The sequence below is a fragment of the Rhinatrema bivittatum genome, chromosome 9 (assembly GCF_901001135.1).
Source record: "Rhinatrema bivittatum chromosome 9, aRhiBiv1.1, whole genome shotgun sequence".
In the NCBI taxonomy this organism is placed as follows: domain Eukaryota; kingdom Metazoa; phylum Chordata; class Amphibia; order Gymnophiona; family Rhinatrematidae; genus Rhinatrema; species Rhinatrema bivittatum.
Window position 1 is genome coordinate 178,821,545 of NC_042623.1, and position 21,166 is coordinate 178,842,710.

The 21,166-nt window shown below is 48.3% G+C and overlaps 1 protein-coding gene across 12 annotated transcripts in view; it reads right to left on the bottom strand.

Annotated features, from left to right (window-relative positions):
* Positions 1–14,212: 14,212 nt before the first annotated feature.
* The window catches only part of EIF4G1 (eukaryotic translation initiation factor 4 gamma 1), a 344,774-nt gene continuing 337,820 nt past the window's right edge, over positions 14,213–21,166 (bottom strand). For 10 of the 12 annotated variants that reach the window (XM_029617234.1, XM_029617235.1, XM_029617231.1 and 7 more), the window contains 2 exons: positions 16,395–16,538; positions 14,213–15,396 (listed from right to left, as the gene is read on the bottom strand). In XM_029617234.1, coding sequence (XP_029473094.1) covers positions 15,215–15,396; positions 16,395–16,538 — 326 coding nt within the window. In that variant the 3' untranslated portion in view covers positions 14,213–15,214. The remainder of the gene's footprint in view (positions 15,397–16,394; positions 16,539–21,166) is intronic. The other 2 variants (XM_029617238.1, XM_029617226.1) reach the window with 1 other exon arrangement.

The window sequence follows — 21,166 nt, forward strand, 5'->3', positions numbered from 1 at the left end:
AGGACCCACTGGTCCGAGGGGACTGCCGTCCATTGACCTGCGAACAGTTGCAGGGAACCCCCTCCCCCAAAGGGGGATTGGCCTTCTGGGGCAGGGTTAGCTGGTTCAAACTCCCTGGACTCCAGTCAAAATCCCATTATGGGGTTTTACGGTGAGGTGGGAGTCAGTCGGGGTGTACGAGGTTGATGTGCCCTCGGTCTCAATGGGACCCATTGAGGTCTTGATCTAGAGGCTGGTGGGTAGTACTTCCATGGTTGATAAAAGGGCTGCCTCTGATATTGCCTGGAAGGCTTTTTGCTGGAAGGCAGAGTATTTGAAGTGCTGGCTGACAACTGCTGAAGAGTTTCATGATAGTCCTTCAGATGGACCACCACCTCTTTGATCTTGCCCCAGAAAAGGTTCTTGCCTGTACAAGGCAGGTCTGCCAGACTGTCCTGGACTTTGGGGCGCAAGTCGGAGGCGTGTTGCCAAGCCATATGGCGAGCCCCAATGCGGCAACCTTCATAGCTGTCTCAAACACGTTGTACATAGAACGGACCTCGTGTTTATCACAGTCCAGGCCTTGGTGGACTATTTTCTGGAAGTCCTCCTGGAATTCCTGTGGGAGGCACTCTCCCATCTCGTGGGCTTGTTTCCGAAGGTTCCTGGAGTACTGCCCCATATAGAGCTGATAACAAGGGTTCTTGGCTGTTAACATCAAGCCCTGGAACACTCGGCGATCAAGAGTGTTCAGAGCCCTGCAATCCCAGCCTGGGGGGCCGAGGTATGAATCCTAAGCCTCTTTGCCTTAAGGGCCAATGCTACCACCACCGACTGATGAGGGAGCTGACGGCGCTCAAACCCCATGGTAGGTTGGACCAGAGAGACTGCATCTGTCTTCTGGTTCATGGAAGGAACAGAAATAGGGCGTTCCTAGAGTCGGGTGACCAGTTCCTTAAAAATGTCATGTACTGGAACAGCCTCCACCTCCTTAGAACCATTCGGAAACTGCAGGATTTCCAGCATCTTGTGGCAAAAATCCTATTCTGTCAAGAGCTGGAATGGCACTGATTTAAGAAAACCAGTAAAGATCCTCTGGAGGAGATTTTTGCCTCTCCTCCAGTGGAGGGTTCTGACAGCAAGTTCTCAGATTCCTCAGTGGAGGAAAAGGATGCCTCACCCTCCCAGGGATCAAAGAGGGCTTCCCCTTCACTGTGAATGCCCAGAGACATGGGGCATGAAGCACCCACCTGGGCCTTAAGCCTTGAGCCAGCGGGCCACGAAGGCATCAGAGGAACCTACAGCGGAACAGAGGGCACTGGTGGGATCCAGAGCCATGAGGGCGCTGGCAGATCCATTGGTTTCAGGAGCACCGGTGGCAGCGAGGGCATCTATCCTGGAGGCCCTGGAAGAGCAAGAGGTTGTCGGGGCATCATGTGCAATGGAGGCTCCATCGACCCAGAAGGACTCTCCTCCTCTGAGAAGTCACTCACTGGAATGAAAACCGGTGGCAGCAGCAGCGATGCTCCCCTTGGCCACAAAGGTGCTTAGGGCATCGGAGCTGGCTGCGTCGGTAAGACACCAAGCAGTAGATCCAGTCGCTCCAGCAGAGGTGCAAGTATCAATGGAGTCGGCTCTGGCAGCAGCCCTGGCAGAACCGGAGGCCCAATGCCCTGTAGGGCTCGGCCGACCACCAACTGCACTCACCTCTCTAATTCCTCCTCAAAAGCAGGAGACGGAGGCGGCAATGGATTCAGCTTAACCCCGGTGGCAGAGGTTGGAACCGAACCTTCCACAGACATCGGTGGGGACCGTTGAACATCCTTGGAAGGACCGGAGGGAATCCCCTCCTCTGGACGAGACTACTTGGGGGAAACACCGATGCGGTCGATGCCTTTCAGTGGTCAGACTTCGACGATGATGAACGGTGTCTATGTTTCTGTTGGTGCTCACCATGGTCCTTACCTGGTACCACCAGCAATGTCGAGGAACCCGACAGAGGACGTGGGTCTGATCTCGCTTGGTCTCCCGCTCTCACTTTGGGATCAAGGAGCAGTAACAGAGGGGAGACCGAGAGGGTCAATGTCGAGACTCCTTTCCCTTGTGGGGTCGAGGTCCCGGAAGCTGACGACGGATCTGATTTTTTTTTTTTTTTTTAAAGAGTCGAATAGCTTTTCCATTTTGTCTAGTTGTGCCCGAGGGCCCTTAGGGGTCATCTGGGCGCACAGATTGCAACCACAGATGTTGTGTGATGCCCCCAGGCAAAGGACATAGACTTTGTGAGGGGCTGTGATGGACATAGTCCAGGGGCACCGGTGAAAACCGGATGCAATCTCGAAAAGAACACAGCGCACAGTTGATGGCTGGCGGCCACCAGGGGATGACACCGACTGCGAGTTTGAAAGAAAAACTTACCGAAACCGAAGAAGAAAAAAATCTGAAACACAGAGGGACCATATGCCACGCTGGGAGAATTATACTGAAAAAACACAGGAGCTCCATAACCATGAGGCTTCAGCTTCGCAGGAAAAGAGACTGAAGAGGGACACTGCATGGACACATGGTTAGCGGCATGCTCGGTGTGTCTGTCAAAATTTCTAGAAACTTTGACAAAAGTTTTCCATGCTGGGCTCCATCTGATGATGTCACCCATGTGTGAGGACTACCATCCTGCTTGTCCTTGGAGAAAGTCCATAACATTATTTAGCCCAAGTAGACTAAAGAAAACTACAGTATTGCTATGCCTGGGAGTAACAGAAAATAGATCGACTTTAAGGGATCTGCCAGGTACTTGTGATTTGGACACTTATCAGAGTCAGAATGCTGGGCTTGATGGATCTGTCTGACCCAGCATGACATTTGTTTCTGAATAGGGTCTCATTGTAATTTGTTGCATGTACTGCAAATATCTATGAGCATTTTTATGACGATGTGTAATTGAAATACAAAATAAATAGAGCTGAATATATTTTTTTAGTAAATTAATGTGGAGCAGTTAGAATTTTTTCTGCTCGACAGGCTCAACTATTTTATAATTCATGGGGCTGAGTTTTACAACTACATGGCTCTTTTTACTAAGAAAGTACCAAGAAAGTATTCCAAGCAGGCAATCGACAAGCTCTTAAGATTACCATGCAGCATAGAATAGCCCTTTCAAAAAGTTGGTGATAAGGTGATTAGATCCTAATTTGGAGCTAGGCAGCAAGACTGCAGCTGCAGGAAAAACCAGGCATGTGTGCCCTGGACTGTCTGGATTGTATGAGCCAGTAGTGAGGCTTGTTGCTGGTCCAAGCCCTCTTGTACTACCTGCTTGCCCTTAATTGTAATTGTTTGCCATTGGCCAAAGTCTGACTGAGGCACTTCATTAAGCCTCAGGGTCTTGGTATGGCTGCCCTGGTACATCACGTTTGCTTGCTCAAGCGACGTAGAGCCCAGTGCCACATGACAGTAATGTTTGGCCAGGCTGAGTAATTCCAAGACATCTCAGTCTGCTTCTTCCCTTCTCACTCTGATTAGATCACTTGCTAAATAAGAAATGTTCTCTATTTCTCTGGAAATTACACAGGAAAATACCGTACCATTCACATAAGAGAAAAAAAATACAGAAAAACATTTCTTCCAAAGTAAAGCAATAATCCTTTCATTCTCCCAGGCAGGATGGGTCTGGGGCCCACAGCTAATACCTAGGTAGTTTTTGGAGTCTTCCTTTGGCCATTAGGGAGATTTATAGGGTACCTGGACCTGAACAAGGCAAAAGCTCCTTCAGTGATGCTGTCAAGCCTTGAGGACTGGCCTGCCCATGTCTGCTGCCTCCCTCCCCTCTTTGTCAGGACCCTTATCTTCTCCAGCCAGGGATTTTTTTCTTTGACTTCTAAACTGGATAGGGTTCTGAGCTCTAAAGACAAAGCTTCTCCTTCACAAATCCTAAATAAGTTCTTTTCCCTTTACAGCCACCTGACCTGAAACTTACATCTTCCCTTCCTCTCAGAGCTGCTCAGAAATTCAAAGTTTATTCGCAATGCATACTAATATATTTTTGCAGTATATATTTTTAATAAAATATAACAACTTTGAGGTTCCCATACAATAATTTTATACTGAAAACCTGGCAACACTGGATCCAACTGCAGGGTCTGAGCCAGGGGCTAATGACAAGCCCTTCTTGCTCTTTTGGCCGAGATTGAGAACCTTATATCATATTGGGAGGATGAAAGGGGGAGGGGTTAATGTCCTGCCACCCAACCCTGTTGAGCATGAAACTGTCTGGATGCTGACCAAAACAAGAGAATTAAACCTCCTGGTAAAAAAAACAAAAACCCAAACCAATCTCAGAACACCCTTTGGTAGAGAATGATGAGGGGCTAGAGACAGTGGGTAACTGCAATAAAATTGAAAATTAAGTCAGTAAAAGAGGGCATTAAGAGGTAAGAGTAGGGGAATATTTGTAATGGATAAGGCTGAGCTAGAGACAATGGCTCTTGTTTGCCATAGAAGTGGGTCCACGTAGTGATAATCCTGTGATGAGAAACTGGCCCTAGTACATCTTAGGGAAAGCAGAGTTGCTTACCTGTAACAGGTGTTCTCCCAGGACAGCAGGATGTTAGTCCTCACAGATGGGTGACATCATCAGATGGAGCCCTGTCACGGAACACTTTTGTCAAAGCTTCTAGAACTCTGACTGGCACACTGAGCATGCCACTAACCCTGGGGCCACACGGGGTCCCCTTTCAGTCTTGTTTTAAAGGAAAAAGTGTGAGCGAAAAATAAAATAATAAAACGTACGCGAACCCAACTCTGCGGGTTGGCGGGCGGGTTTCGTGAGGACTAACATCCTGCTGTCCTGTGAGAGCACCTGTTACAAGTAAACAACTCTGCTTTCTCCGAGGGCAAGCAGGATGGTAGTCCTCACACATGGGTGAATAGCAAGCTACTGGCTGCCTGAGAACATAGTGAACCAACCAGCACCCAAAAATGTGCAACAGGCACTACAATAGGGTGCTGTTGGTAATGAATGGCAGCCTGAAATTCACAGTGGGCTGTAGGTAGGAAGAGTTGGGTTCCTAAACTGGAAACAAATTACGCAGTACAGACTGGCTAAAAATGCTGTCCTGCCTGCCAGCTTTGTCCAGGCACTAATGAGCTGCGAAGGTATGGAGAGAGCTCCAAGTTGCAGCCCTGCAGATGGCGGCAATGGGCACTGAACAGAAGTGTGCTACTGACGTTGCCATGGCCCTGACTGAATGCACTTTCACACATTCCTCTAGCGGAAGGCATGCTTGCTGGTAGCAGAGTGCAATACAGTCCACCAACCAGGTGGACAGGGTCTGCTTGCCCACTGCAACTCTGAGTATTTTTCTCAAAGGAGACAAAGAGATGGGTGGATTGCCTATGGGCTGCAGTGCGGTCTAAATAAAAGGAGAGCGCACGTTTACAGTCCAAGGAATGCAGAGCCCGCGCACCTGGGTGTGAGTGAGGCCTCGGAAAAAAGGTGGGCAGTATTATGGATTGATTCAAGTGGAAATCAGTCTCTACCTTTGGCAAGAATTTAGGGCGAGTGTGGAGCACTACCTGGTCATGGAGAAATCTTGAATAAGGTGGGTATGTTACAAGTGCCTGGAGCTCACCGACTCTGAGAGTGGATATTATGGCCACTAGGAAAATAACTTTCCAAGTGAGATGTCGTAACTCACAGGATTGTAGGAGCTCAAAGGGAGGCTGCATAAGCTGTGCTAGCACAACATTGAAGTCCCAAGGCCGCAATTGGGGGACCTAGTGGAGGCTTCAGCTGTAGTAAGCCCCTCAAAGCGCCCTACAAGGGGTTGCGCCGAAATTGGGGCATCACCTATTCTGTTATGGCAAGTGGCTATGGCACTGAGGTGTACCCGGATGGAGGAAGTCTGGAGGCTAGACTCCGAGAGGTGCCAGAGGTAGTACAGGAGCCTTGCCGTGGGGCAGGAGAAGGGATCTAGACCTTTTGGCGTGCACCACAAGGAGAACCTCTTCCACTTTGGTCGGTAAGATTTCAGAGTAGAAGGCTTTCGTGAAGCTATGAGGACCTAGGAGACATTAGTGGAAAGGTCAAGGGACTGTAAAATCAACCTTTCAACATCCAGGCTGTCAAGAGACTAGAGGTTTGGATGGCGTAATGTGCCCTGGTTCTGCGTTATGAGAGTTGGTGCCTTGCCCAGGCGAAGAGGCTACTGGACAGAGAGGTCGCGAAGAATGGGAAACCAGACCTGTCGCGGCCAATTCGGGGCAATGAGGATCATTGAGCCCCGGTCCTGACGTAACTTCACAAGAGTCTTGCTGATGAGTGGAATAGGAGGGCACATGCAGAGCAGACCCGTGCTCCACGAGTGGGCGAAGGCATTCATCGTTGGTGTCTTGCGGCTGCTTTGTAGAGAGCAGAATCGATCCACTTTGCGGTTGTGAAAGGATGCAAAGAGGTCAATGTCTGGCTGACCCCACTGATGGAAAATTCTGTTTGCTACAGAGGGATCTAGGGACCAGATGTGGGGATGAAAGGTCGGGCTGAGACGGTCTGCCATCACATTCTTTGTGACCGCCAGGTAGGTGGCTCGCAGTAGTATGAAATGCGACAGAACCCAGGACCAGATTTGCACTGCCTCCTGACAGAGCAGGTAAGAGCCTGTGCCCCCTTGTTTGTTTAGATACCACATGGCTACCTGTTGTCTGTTTGAATCAGGACTACCTTTGTTGGATAGGCAATCCTGGAATGCGAATAGGTCATACCATATCGCCCAGAGTTCCAGAAAATTGATCTGCTGGTCCGCTTCTGCCTTGGTCCACACTCCCTGTGTTTGCAGTCCAATGATATGGGCTCCCCAGCCTAGGTTGGAGGCATCCGTGGTCAATGTTATTTGAGGTTCTGGTGGCTGGAAGGGTAGTCCTTTGCGTAAATTGGATTCCCGTGCCCACCAAGCCAGGGATTGTCGAAGCTGGCTGGTTATCTGGACGACCTCAGAGGTGTTGAGTGGCTTGGGACCACTGGGATTTCAGGGTCCATTGCGTCATTCTCATGGCAAGACGAGCCATTGGGATGACGTGGACTGTGGATGCCATATGTCCCAGCAAGGTTAGGAGCAGACGAGCCGAGGCTGCCTGACGACGTTGAATTGCCCTGGCCATGTTGGATAGTGTCTTCGTGCGGTCCTTGGGGAGGAATGCTCTGGCCATGGTGGTGTTTAGGTCTGCTCCGATGAAAGATAGCTGGCATGATGAAGTTAGATGGGATTTTGGATAATTTATCAGAAACCCCGACGACTGGAGCAGTTGTATGGTAAGATGGAGGGAGTGCAGTGCACCTTCTGTGGATGGACTTCTGAGGAGCCAATCGTCCAGATATAGGTAGACATGGACGCTTTCACATCTCAACTGTGCCGCCACAACTGCCAGACACTTTGTGAACACTCAGGGTGCTGAGGCAAGGCTGAACGGTAGTACTCTGTACTGAAAAGGTTTGTGTCCCACTACAAATCGCAGGTATTTGCGATGAGGAGGAAAGATTGCTAAATGGGCATAAGCATCCTGAAGATCCAGAGAGCAGAGCCAATCTCACTGCAGAAGCGGGAGCATGGTGCCCAAGGAAACCATTCTGAACCTCTCTTTGTGGAGGAATTTAAGGCCCGGAGGTCCATGATAGGACGTATGCCGCCGTTTTTATTTCGTGAGTAGAAAGTATCGAGAGTAGAACCCTCTTCCTCACTGCATCCAAAAAACCAGTTCTATGGCTCTGGATTGCAGTAGGGTAGAGCGCTCTGCCTTGAGGAGTACTGTGTGATCACTCAGGCTCCATGCCAGGACAGGTGGGGAGTCTGGGGGCACAGTAAGGAAACTGAGATGGTAACCGTGGGTTACGATAGACAGCACCCGTCAGTTGGTGATGACTGAGTGCCATATGTTGGCAAAGTGGACCAGGCGGCCTCCCACCGGTAAACTGGTTGGGGGGTACAAGGGTGGGTGACTTTTGCTCTCTGGATAGGAGTCAAAATCCCACTGCAGGTCCAGTCTGGGGGGCTGGCTGTGTTCTAGGGGTTCTGTGGTAATGAGTTTGGCCTACTTGAATGGCCGGGCTACCCAGGTTCGGGATGCAGGAGGGTAATACCTGTGTGGTCTATATATTTGTTTCCTGGTGTCCCTTCGCATGCCCCTTCGGGTTGCAGTAGGGGTATCTGAGGTGACAGTGGACAGTTGGCACAGGGTTTCGTGATGATCCTTGAGCTGTGCCACTGCTTCTTGGATCTTGTCTCCAAACAAGATGTCTCCTGTGCAGGGGGAGATCAGTCAATTTGTCCTGCACCTCTGGGCGGAGGTCAGAGGCTTTAAGCCAAGCCCAGCACCTGGCACTAATTCCAACTGCTGAGACTCTAGATGCAGTTTCAAAAGCATCGTAGGCTGCTCTAACCTCATGCTTTCCAGCTTCCTTTTTGCAGGATGGAGGTCAAGCCCTCTTGGAATTGTTCAGGCAGGGTCTCCAATAATTCCTGGACTTGCCTTCAGAGATTCCTATTATATTGGGTCATGTAAAGCTGATAAGCTGCTATATGAGCAGTTAGCACTGACCCTTGGAACACCCTGCGGCCTAAGGCGACCAATGCCTTTTGCACCCTTCCTGGTGGGGCAGAGGCGTGAGGGCAGGACCTTTTGGCTTTCTTTTCAGCTGATTCTACCACTACAGATTGGTGGGGCAATTAGCTTTTCTGAAAACCTGGGGCTTGCTGTACCAGGTATGTGGCATCAGTCTTTCTTGGGTGCTCCCAGAGGCGGTGTAAGAGATCTATCAGAACCTCGTGCACAGGAATTGCCATTACCTCCTTTGGACAAACTGTAGGACAAATTGTAGGACTTTCAACATTTTGTGCCTGGCATCCTCCTCCGTATCCAATTGGAATGGGATAGTTTAGGACATCTTAACGAAACTAGAGAAGGAGAGGTCTTTGGAGGGGAAAAGAAAATTAGTTCTTACCTTTGATAATTTTTGTTCCTGTAGTACCACAGATCAAGTCCAGACTCCTGGGTTTGGGGATACGGATGTACGAACAATCCTTCCCTGTGCAACTGAGCAGCTACCACCACCATAATCTTGGTGAAGGTCCTGGGAGCAGTGGCAGTCCGAACGGTAATGCCTGGAACTGAAAATGCTGCCCCATCCACAGAGAACCTCAGGAACCTTTGATGATCTGCCCAGATCCCGATGTGTAAATATGCTTCTGTGAGATCTAGGGATGCCAGGAACCCTCCTGGTCTGACTGAAGCAATTACTGATTGAAGAGTCTCCATACGGAACCGAGGGATCCGCAGACATCTGTTGACCAGTTTTAAATCGAGTATGGGTCGGAAGGCTCCCTCTTTCTTGGGCACCACGATGTAAATGGAATAACGGCCTCTTCGCAGTTCCGTGGATGGCACCGGGACAACGGCGCCGAGATCTAGAAGCCGCTGTAGAGTCTCAATGATTGCCCCTTGCTTTGCCGCTAGCCCGCAGGGTGATACTAGGAACTGCGGTCGGGGTTGGCGTGCAAAATCTAACGCGTAACCATGTCTTATCACCTCGAGGACCAACTGATCCGACGTGATCTTGGTCCATTCCTCGTAAAATAGGGACAGTCGACCTCCCACTAGTGGCACCGAGGAATGGACTGGCTGCCCATCATTGGGAGGGCTTGCCGCCCGGGGCATTCTGGTTGGAGCCAGGTTTACCGAACCAGCGCCCACGAAAGGACTGCGAGTACGTCTGTTGTCTGTAGCATTGTGGCGAAAAGATGACGCGGCTCCCCCGGGGAGGCCGAGGTCTCCGCCACCACAAAATCGCGACCGGGAAGCAAAGGATCTCTCGATTTCGACCTATCCTCTGGCAAGCGATGCACCTTATTTTCACCTAAAGATTGAACTAGATCCTCCAGCTCCTTGCTAAAGAGCAGCTTACCCTTAAAGGGCAAGGATCCCAGCTGAGATTTGGAAGACACATCCGCTGCCCAGTTACGGAGCCATAACAAGCGTCACGCTAACACCGCCGATACCATAGTTCTAGCCGATGTGCGAAGCAAATCATGGAAGGCATCCGCAACGTAGGCGATCACCACTACCAGCCGTCCCGCTTGACGAGCTTCCTCCTGGGATGATGACTCATTGGCTAGGAGCTGTTGGACCCAGTGAAGACCTGCACATAAGAAAAAATTACTAAACATGGCTACATGAACTCCCAAGGCAGAGACCTCGAAGATCTTCTTAAGCTGTACCTCCAGCTTCCATCTTGTAAGTCCTTAAGGGCCGTCTCCCCGGTGACCGGAATAGTCGTCCTCTTAGTGACTGTGGCCATTGCCGCATCCACCTTGGGCATCCTTAACAACTCTAAAACCTCCTCAGGTAGGGGGTAAAGCTTGTCCATCGATTTTGCGACCTTAAGCCCCATATCCGGAGTATCCCATTCCTTAAATATCAAATCCGTTGCAGAAAAATGGAACGGGAAAGCTGACGGCGGACCCCTAAAACCACCGGGTCCGTAACCCCCAATCTAGATTCCTCCTGGGGAAGCTGGATCCCCAATTCCCCTAAAATAGCCGGGATGAGGGGACCCAGCTCATCCCTCCGAAAAAGACGGACGACCTTCAGATCATCTCCATCCATCTCGCGATGGATGGAGATGATCTGACCCAGATGTACCTTCAGACCCCCCCGCTGGGGAAGGGAAGGTACATCTGGGTCAACCTGATCATCCGAGTCCATAGAAGTATCCGGATCTGCCTGAGGCACCCGAATGCTGGCAGGACGTTGACCCTCCTGCAGGTCCGGCTCCGGGGTGGCCCTGGCTCTCTTCCAAGGTTCAGATATAACATCCTGACTGGGAAGCCTTTTTCTGCCCGCCTTCCGGGCCCTTAAAGGCCTTATGCATTAGTAAGACAAAGTCCGAAGAAAAAGAAGAATCCGAAGACAAATCATCCCCATCCTCCTTAGGGACTTCCGCAGACCTATTCAAATCAGGCCTTGCAGGTCTGTCTCCCTCAGGAACCCTGCGCTGCGGGGACAAGCGCGGAGGAGGGTCCTCCCCCCAAAAGCTGTTTCGCGCGGTGCCGGGGCCACTGGCGCGAACAGAGGCAAAATGGCGCCCGCTGACTCAGACGAAGACCCCAGCGCGCTCAAAATGGCGACCATTCCCGCATTCCACAGGAAAGCCTCAGGAGCCAACTGAAGCTCACCAAAAGCGCCTGTGATGGTCTGGACCCGGACCCTTCCAGAGGTCGCGGAAGCACCCTCACCCCCGGGGAGGCAAGTACTACATAAACTATCAAGCAAGAGTCGTGAACGCACGTCCCCGCAGGACCTACATGCGGCCCAAAGGCGGCATGATTGCCCTCACCAAAACTCACTAACACCCCTCCAATGTGCGGCGAAACGGGGCACCCCCATCCCCAATGTGACCGGAGGGAAGGGAGAGTCGATCACCAACAAGGAAAAAATGAAATTTTTTTTTTTTTTTTTAAATACCTTCCGAATCGCCTCCGGGTTCTGGATCCACTGGGGGGAGTAAGCTGGGCTCCCCGGTATCACCCCCCCCTCTCGCTGGAAAAAGAAGGGATGAAACCCCCAGTACCTCAGCGGCCTCTGAAACCAGAGGGGTATGGTCCCTTCAGGACCTCCCACCCCCCTGGGAGTCAAGACTGGAACCTGCAGGCACACACTGCGGTCCCATACACTCCTGATGAAAGAAGACTTAACCCAAAATCCTTTTTTTTTTTTTTTTTTTTTTTTTAAATTACTCTCTATACCAACTCTAAATAAACTTTAGCACAGACTGTAGGTTTGGCACGTCCTCCACCTACTGGAGACAGAAGAATAATGCCAGACTGTAGGTGGCATCAGCCTAAATGAGGCGGAGTTTTGTTTAGTAAACTTCTGTCTCCATCTGCTAGAGGGGGGCCAAACCATGAGTCTGGACTGATCCGGGTACGTACAGGGAACAGCGCCTTTCTTCCAGGGGTAAGGCTCAGAAAGAAGCTCCTCAGAAGCTTGTGAAGAGTGTTCGGATGAAGCATTCTATGGGTCATAGGGAGGCTCTCCTTCACCCACCGGACCTCCAGATGGAGGAAGAAATCCAAACTCAAGAGGGCAGGAAGGTAGCGCCGATGGACAGTGAGGCACCGAAATAGGTGGCACCAGTATCTAAGCCGGCCATGCCGGCCCCAATGGCACCGGTGCCAATGATGGGCGTCGATGGATTGAGAGACCTGAGGGTCTTGGCATCGGCTGTTTTTGAGGAGATGAGCCTGCATCCTCTTCTTCCAAAGATACCGGTATCGGAATTGGGGTGGGGGATTGATGGTCGGCTCGGTGGCAAGGTACCCGATGGAGTAGGTATCGATGGCAAAGCACCAATGAGGGTGTCTAAGCTTTCGAGGAGCGGAGCCAGCATCGAAGGTGCGGATTCCGGCGGAGGTATGGGAGCCGGCACCGGAGGCGAATGGAAGCCACAAACAGATTTCAGCACTGCCTCTTGGACTATCTCGTCCAATTCCTCCCAAAAGGGTGTTGTGGATGGTAGGCACCTGGGGTAGGAGGCAGGCTAGGCTTAACTGGAGCATCCACAGGGGTATGTGGAGGCTCTGTGCCCGGCACTGGTATTGGTGGGGAAAGCCTCAGGGTCCCGGTTCACGAGAAGGATGGGGGGGTGGGGATCTCCTCTCCCCAGGCCCTCTTCGGAGGCGGTTTGGTGGAGGCCGATGCCGCTCCGGTGTCAGCATCAGATGGCGATTCCCAATGCTGATGGCGATGTTTCTCTTGGTGCTCAGCCCAGTCTTCCGACGCCGTGGACGATGATGCAGATGTTTTAGAATGGGTCAACATCTGTGACAACAATCACCTGCTCCTTTGTCCTTACAAGGCGTCGATGGAGAGGGGTCTGAGGAAGATAGGTACCCTCGACTCGGCACGGCCTTACCTGAGGTCGATGGAGACACGCGCTTGGAGGCAAGTTTTCCATCTTCTCTAGTCAGGCGCGCCGGCATTTGGGGGCCATCTGCGCGCAATTTGGGTACCGGATGTCATGCGAGGCCCAGAGACATAGCACACAAACTTCGTGTGGGTCCATTATGGACATAGTCCTCAGACACTCGGGGCACTTGCGCAAACTGGTCGCCAGGTTGAAAAGGTTTGGTGGCGTATAGTTGGTGGCTGTTGGGCACCGAAAAGTACACTGCCGGGAACTGAACGTAAATATGCGGTACTAACTTACAGACAATGTAGGAGTTCGGTGCGCAATGGGGGACCCCAGAGACAGGGGAATAATGAAGAAAAACTTGGAGTTTTCCATGAGGAAAAGTGTGAGAGAAATCTCTCAAGAGCTCCTAGACCCGCGAGGCAACTGCTGCGCGGAAAAAGAGAGACTGAAAGGGGACTCTGTGTGGCCACAGGGTTAGTGAAATGCTGGACATGCCCAGTAGGTGCCAGTCAAAGTTCTAGAAACTTTGACAAAAGTGTTCCGTGACAGGGCTCCATCTGATGATGTCACCCACATGTGAGGACTACCATCCTGCTTGTCCTGGGAGAAAGGAATGGCCTTAGTGAATAAATACTGGACAGGGAATCAGGAAATTAAAATCCTGCTTTTCGCACTGATACACCCTGTGACCTTGGGCAAATCGCTATCTTTTTCTGTCTCAGGTACCCGCTTTGACTGTAAACTCTTTGGAGAAGGGACGTGTACAGATATAAAAGCCGTTGTAAATCACTCTGGTGTGAATGCTTTAGAAATCCAGAAAACAATACAATTTTGTTTTACAGTACAGAGCTCTGCTGTGTTCTGAACCTCAGAAAAGAACCGTTTCAACTCCCTCCAACCTGCAATCTTATTCAGGACATTTTCCTCCTGTTAGCAGAGCAGCTGATGATAAAACTCCTTTTCCAGGATCAGCAGTGGCTACCGCTCCCATCGCAGCAGTAGAGGGTGTTGGGGGTTGCAGGTATCAGGGATTACATCCTACTTACACCAAGGGTAAAACAAAACTGCAAAAGAAATCCCATAATTTAACAGACGGGTATTTACAGATCAAATTTCAAAGAATCTCTTATTACAACCAAGTACTGTGGTTACTGAAGACAGGAGGCAGGATGGGGGGCTGTGGGGTGGGACCCAAAGCAAACTGAATCGATGCGTTTCCCACAACTAAAAAGGGGGGAAGCCACCCTGCCTCGTCGCAAACAGCATCACTACGTGCAATAACTTTGCAGTCCTTTATTTCCAGTTTAGGTGAAAAGATGCTCCGTTTAATTCTCAATTAAATACTTAATAAAGAAAGCAAAAGTATTTACAGATTTCACGAAAACAGTAATTGAATCCTGGTTTGTATTGTTTTGTTTGTTTTAATAATTACAAGCACCTCGATACCAGTTTGGGAGAGTGACAAAGGGACACTTTTGCTCTCTATAAATACAGACCGTGTTGAGGCTGCCGTGTCTCTCTCTCTGCCTCAGAACCAAGCAGCAGCAGAACACTTTACAGCCCCCCCACCACACCTCCAGCTGCCTGTGCAAGGAGGGGCTGCACCATCACCCAAAGGCTCTCTGATTCCATTTTTCTTATTCAGATTTAACAAAAATATAATAATTCATCATAAGGTTTGAGTCAAGGCTTGACCAACAAACCTTTAGGCAAAAAAAGGACATTTAAGGGGCCTAGGGATGGTCCCTAAGCTAACCCCCACAATTTTTTTTTAATAATTTTATATATATATTTATATATATATCTATATTTCAGCAATAACAGGAGGAAGAAGTTCCTAGTGAGCGAGTTCTTCTGGTACTTTGCACCTTGGGATTTAGTTTGACCGTGCCCTGTACAAACAGAGCCCGTGCCAGGGCGACGGGCCTTGGGGCAAGTAGCGGCCCGTGACTCTCCCGCACTCCTTGCCACTTGATTTGTCAGTCACGAAGACCCAAGTACAGGATTTCAATAAAACAAATCCCTTTCCTTTCCTAGAAACTTTTTCCCCCCTCTTCCCCCTCTGGAAGCATTCAGATCCCAGCTGTCCTGAGTTCTTCCATCCTGCAGATCTGATCCCTCAACATCGTTCAATCCTCAGCAAGAAAAAGAAAAAAAAAACACTTTTATTCCTCCTTGTAATGCAAATCAGTCACATGGTTAAAAAAAAAAAAAAAAGAAAAAAAGAAAAAAGAAACCCAAAACAAAAAGCCAGTTGCCTGGTTGGTCGGCACAGCACGTTTAGTTGTTGTCTGACTCGTCCTCTGCCTCCCGTAGCCATGTGAAGAAGGCAGTGACCGATTTGAGTGCCACACCTTTCCCCTGCTGCTCGGCTGGGTCCTTGCTAGATTCCCACTTGTAGAAAGCTTCCTCCTTAATAACATCCTCATCGTACAAGGCATCAAAGAACATGCGCAGCAGATCTGTGGGAGAGAAACAGAGCCAGCGTGAGCGCGCCGAATCCCTAAACAGACCACTGTGTTTATATATCGTTACTCTTTTAAACCATAAAAACCCCTTTTCAGGAGCAGCAGAGTCCAGAGCAAGGCAGAGTGTGGAAGTAGGAAGGGCTGTGACGAGTGCTGCCAGGAAACAAGGCCTTGGAGCCCACACATCATCATCATCCAAAAAAAAGGCAAAGCTCCTCAGCATTTCATGACCAGCGCTCCTCAGGGCAGCAATAGTGCTCTGCCTTTACATCCCTATACAGTGGGAAAGAAGTCTGGGTATTTCCATGGGCAGAGTGGTGATTGGGTCATCACTAAGGGCAGTACTGGTGTCATAATGCCCCGACAATGCGCACAAAATGACCAGCGAGGATCTTGCTGAGGAAAGATTACAGACAAACATCTCCTCCCCCATTCCAATCATTTATCTGCACATCACCCCTATTCCAGCCCTTTAGGAAGATGGCCCAGCCTATTTGGCTAACAAATTAGAGACTTTTGTTCCTTCCCATGCTTTGTGATCGGCTGATAATGGCCTTTTGATGGTTTTTGCCTCTAAGATTGTACAATTGCAGGCATCTTGGATGAGAGCCTTCTCTGTTCTTGGCCTTACCTGGTGGAATCAATTACCTCTTGAGCTTCGTGAACTTATTGATTACAAGCTTTTCAGGAAGAAGTTGAAAGCTTATTATTTTCAAGTGGCCTTTTCTGAAATTATTTTGACTAATATTTTAGTTTGTTATATTGTCGTATTTTATAATTTTATGTCTCATTGTGTTTTATTATGTTTATTTATATTGCACACCACTTTGTATGGAAGTTCCAGCATAAGCAATATGTAAAAACTTGTAAATAAATAAATAGTGGCTTGCACAATAACCCCAAATACACTGCCACTCCAGTGCAGAAAAGTGTTGTCAGCTGCCCACCCTAGCCCTGCCTGGGGAGTCAGATACGTGGCAGGGCAGACTTACTTGCAGGTTGCTCCAGTCTCACAACAAGAGCCTGCAGGGCATAGAGAGCCTGCAGCTCCCTCTGCTCATCACTGAGATACTTCTGCAGAAACTTTGCCCGACTTCGGATCACAGCAATATCCACTCGGTATGGATTCTCAACTGCTGGGAGAGAGATGATTAACAGAGACCGGCAGCACAACCTCACGTAACAGGAAAACACAGCTCTGCTTTGGAATATTTATTTTCAGTGCATTTCAGAGTATTTATATACTGGATCTGGGCTGTTAGTCTGTGCGACTAGATTTTAAACAAAGTTTCTCAGGTATTCCCTAATAGACTAGATCAGTGGTTCCCAACCTGGGGTGTGTGAGACCATCCCAGGGGGTTCTCCAGAGGGGATGCAGGAAAACGTACAGACTGCTGCTATCTGTGATTAGTCGAGCTGCTGCTACAAGTCAGGAGAGTGAGAGTAGGACCCATTACTGGCACCTGACATCGCTGCAGACCAGGAGGAGGAAGAGAGGGGCCATTTGCACCCGTCAGAAGCCTCAAACCACCCTCCATAAATCTTCCTGCTGCACGAGGGAAGGAGAGGGGCCTATTGTGCTGGGCTATCACAGCGGTGACACATGAGAGCTGCACCAAAAAAGCAAGGAAATGGAACTGGGGAAAGACACAGGGAAGGAGGAGAGAGAGGAATGAAGGAAGAAACAGATGATAAAGAGGGAGACAGGAATCCATGATGGGCCTGCTTAAGAGGGGTGAGAGAGTGAGGACCCCAGGAATTGTGCTGGACACAGGTAAGGCAGAGGGGAGGAGGAGAAGATGACCGCCAGGGATCGAGGAGGAGGGAGGACGAAACAGCCAGGCGTGATTATGACACTAAACAAGTTATTTAGGGGGACACACAGACATGGAGATCTCAGCTTTCTTCCCACTGAAAAGCAGGCTGTTATGCTTCTTTTAAAATCTAAATTTTGTAACTAGCATCTTCTGTATGTGTTTGTACGAATCATAAAAGTGTAAAAGAAAAGCAGGCTTAGAGGGTCAGTTTTCAGGGAGAGCAAGTTTCAACAATTTTAAGTGGGTAAACATCTGTCTGCCTCTGTAAAAAAGTGTTCACCACCACTGAGGGTAAAAGTATCTGAGCTCCTGCAGGGGAGGAAAGGGAGCAGGGCTATGTGAGGGAAGGGAAAGTACATGCAAGGATTTTATTTTGAAATCCTCATGCAAACTTTTACGTGTGCACTTCGCAGCTGCTTCAAAAGCAGATGAAAAGTGCGCAGGAACCAAAGAACTGGCTTTCTCCCGCCGGCCTGAGTTTTCAAAAGGAAACTTCACATGCAGTTTCCCTTTGAAGATTACATTGCAGGTCTGCAGGTACCGGTGCTGATTTTCTGCCAGGTCATAAGTTGCCAACCTGGAACTGTTCTGAACTTCCTTCCTTTTCCCCATTGCAGCTGGACTGGAAGGAGGAATGGCCTCAACCTTCAGTTATGAGGGCAATTTTTAAAGAGCTTTGTAAATTGCCCTCCCTGCATATTCAGTTTAGATGAAAGTTTGATGCATTATGAAGGATTCTGGAGTGCATCTCATTACTTCTTTTCTGGCTGATATTAAAGAGACGTCTGGGGGTCCCTGAACCTTTCTGAAGCTGAAAAGGGATGTGCGTTCCCTGAAAGGCTGGGAACCCCTGGATTAGATCCTGTGATGTATCCTCCCTTTCGGCAGAGACATTCAGGCAGAAGGGCACATTGCAATGATATATATACAGCTAAGCCTGGGTGTGAGGAAACATTAACTGCTGCGCCTTGCCTGCAGATTCAGAAGGAGTTACAGCAGTTAAGCATAAATGGGATAACTGACATTGCTTTGGTATTTGTGCAAGCAAGCGTATGTATCTGCTCAGTTATCTATCCAGTATGTGAAGTTGACTTCTTTTGATTACGCATAGTCTATCTGCACAGAGCTAAAACGTATTATTGCCTATAACAGGGCTGTTACTTGCCTGCAAGTGTTCTCAAATCCTTCACTGCCTAAAATTGCAAGAGTCTAATAAGTATTTCAGAACAAAACCCCCCCACCCCCATGAAAGCATAAATGGTTATTTGATGTTGCGCTTGGCTCATTGTATATTCCTGGAATATTTGATTACTTTTTACATAAATTTAGAAGTTTGTCTGCACTAAGCAGAAAACTGAGTAAAGACCAAGTGACCATCCTGTCTTCCCAGTTATTCTAGTCCACACTGCCAACAATAAATCCCCAGCTGCCCGCCCGTGTGTAGGATAAACCCCCAGCTGCCCGCCCGCGTGTAGGATAACCCCCAGCTGCCCGCCGTAGCAGCCTGCCCTCATGTAGGATAAACCCCCAGCTGCCCGCTGTAGAAGCCTGTCCCGTGTGTAGGTTACTGCTCCTTATCTAGTTTGTCATTATACCAGTATCTCTGCTGGCAGCTATTCCAGTACCTGCCACCCTCTTAGGTTTCCTCTGAATCTTCCTACCTGCCAGTTCCACATCATGATTCCTTGCGCCCTATCAAATATTTGAAGGTTTCTATTAAATTTCCCCCTTTCTTTACTCCAGTAAGTGCATTTTGAGTGTCTTAAGTTTCTTTGTAGGATTTGTGTTTCAGGCCTTGTATTATTTTAGTAGCCTTTTTCTGAACTACTACCCTCCTTCTCAATGCCTTTCCATAGCAGGATCTCACAAATGACCTACACCTCCTTCTTCCTGCTCATAATAGCTTTCCCAGCTGCTATACTACATTGATTGGCTACCTGGAGGTCATCGGAGATAATTACTCTGCAATCTCTTTCTTGTTTAAGAGTTTCCAGGTCTTCTTCTGATTTGGTTAATTGACTTTTGCAGGATTTTACACATTTTGTCTCCATTATTCATGATATAGTCATTTATGTGGGGTTACCTCAGAAACTAACGGGAAGGCTGCAATCCGCCCAGAACACAGCAACTAAGTTGGTAACCAGCTATGGGTTTGAGTATAGCATTTCTTTGGTGATTAAAGACTTCCAGTGGCTTCCAATTCCAACTAGGATAAGATTGAAAGCTCTTACTTTAGCCTTTAAAATGCCTTTGGTTTTGGGTCCAGATTATCTGAAGGTAAAGTAAGTAAATTATGTTCCATCAAGTGCACTGCACTCGAAACAGGAAAGGTTTTTGTCTGCTCTCTTTAAAAACAACCAGGCTAAGACTAAAAAACAGTCCATTTTCTTACACAGGTCCACAAATTTGGAACGTCTTGCTGCATTAGTGCTTTTCCTCCAATTTTTTGGTACTGTAAAGGGTAGCTGAAAACTATCCTAAATCAATTGCTTCACTTTTTAATACTTGATTTTCACATTGCAGGATTAGAGTGGGCAGATCTGGGGACTAGGTCTTGGAGTTAGGGGCAAAATCCTATTTTAGCTATGCAAAGTTGTTTTATGTATCTTTATACTGTTAAATTTGAGATCATGTTTTGTTGTTTTATGTTTTAGCTTGTTTATTTTATGTTGTGTGTTTTAGCCATTGTATATGTTATGTTGTATGCAGTTTTGAGCTTTGTTGTAAAGGCGGCTTATAAAATAAATTAAAAAAAAAACCTTGATTATTCTACATTTTTCAAGTTCTTTCTTTTTTTTTCACCCCTTTTGATGTGTCTGCTCTTACAGATTTAATATCACCTGCCAATAAGCATATTTTTCCCTCAAGTTGCCCAATAACCTCGCTAATAAGGAAATTGAAAAGAACCAAATCCTAGGGTACCCTACAGGTATTTAAATTTATCTACCTTGCCTTTCCCTCTAGGATATACATGTTTAGATTAAGTCATCTCCTATGTTTTAGATGCAGACCCTGCACCACTCTGGCAGCCCTCTTTCTGGACGGCTTCAATTCTACTTTTATCCTTCTGGAAGTAAGGCCTCCAGAACTGAACAGAATATTCCAGGTGAAGCATAATCACCTCCTCTTTTCTACAAGTTATACCTCTCCTTATGTACCCTAACTCCTCCAAGTTCTGGCCAAAGCCTTATTGTACTATTTCATCAGCTGCAACATTATTTTATTCAGGGTTCAAAAATCCAACACTATACAAGTATGTGACGGAGTGTACTGACAACTTCCTCATTCTACTTTAAGGAGTCCGGCTGAAGGTTTTAACCCAGTCTTCCTTAAGTTGGAACCGCAATGGATTCTGGGTGGAGAGGTTCTCTTCACTCTACCATAAGAAGCCAGGCCTAGAAAGACTTGGGGAGGGCCCCAGGGAGCTGGTAGGACCTCACAACATAACCAGACAGTGGACGTTTACCAGTTAGTTGTGCCTGACACAAAGTGAGCTACTATCTTGACTCTTGTATCTTTGAAACACTGTAAATAAACACCTGCACCATAACTAAGTTGGCTCAGTCTTATTATACTCCTGAACTATTCCTGCAGCCGCAGCAGGCCCGAATATGCTACAAAGTTATTTTATACATAAAAATCCATCACATGCTGTAACAGTAACATTATAATCCATTTAAACAGAAATTATGTACTTTGAATACTCTTTTCCTCACTTTCTTCCCCTTCAATGACACATCATTCCTCCACACCATCCTTCCATCTCTCCAGCGCATGGCGCATTAGTGAGTCTTTCCTGGACCTCTGCATCCTTGAGTTTATCTAGGGATGGCAACGAAATGTACGGATTCAAATGAAATTCTGAGACTACTTTGGGTAAGAAGGATGAACGGTACGTAGCTGTAATGCCCCTGGATTCATCCGGAGGAATGGCTCCCAGTATGACA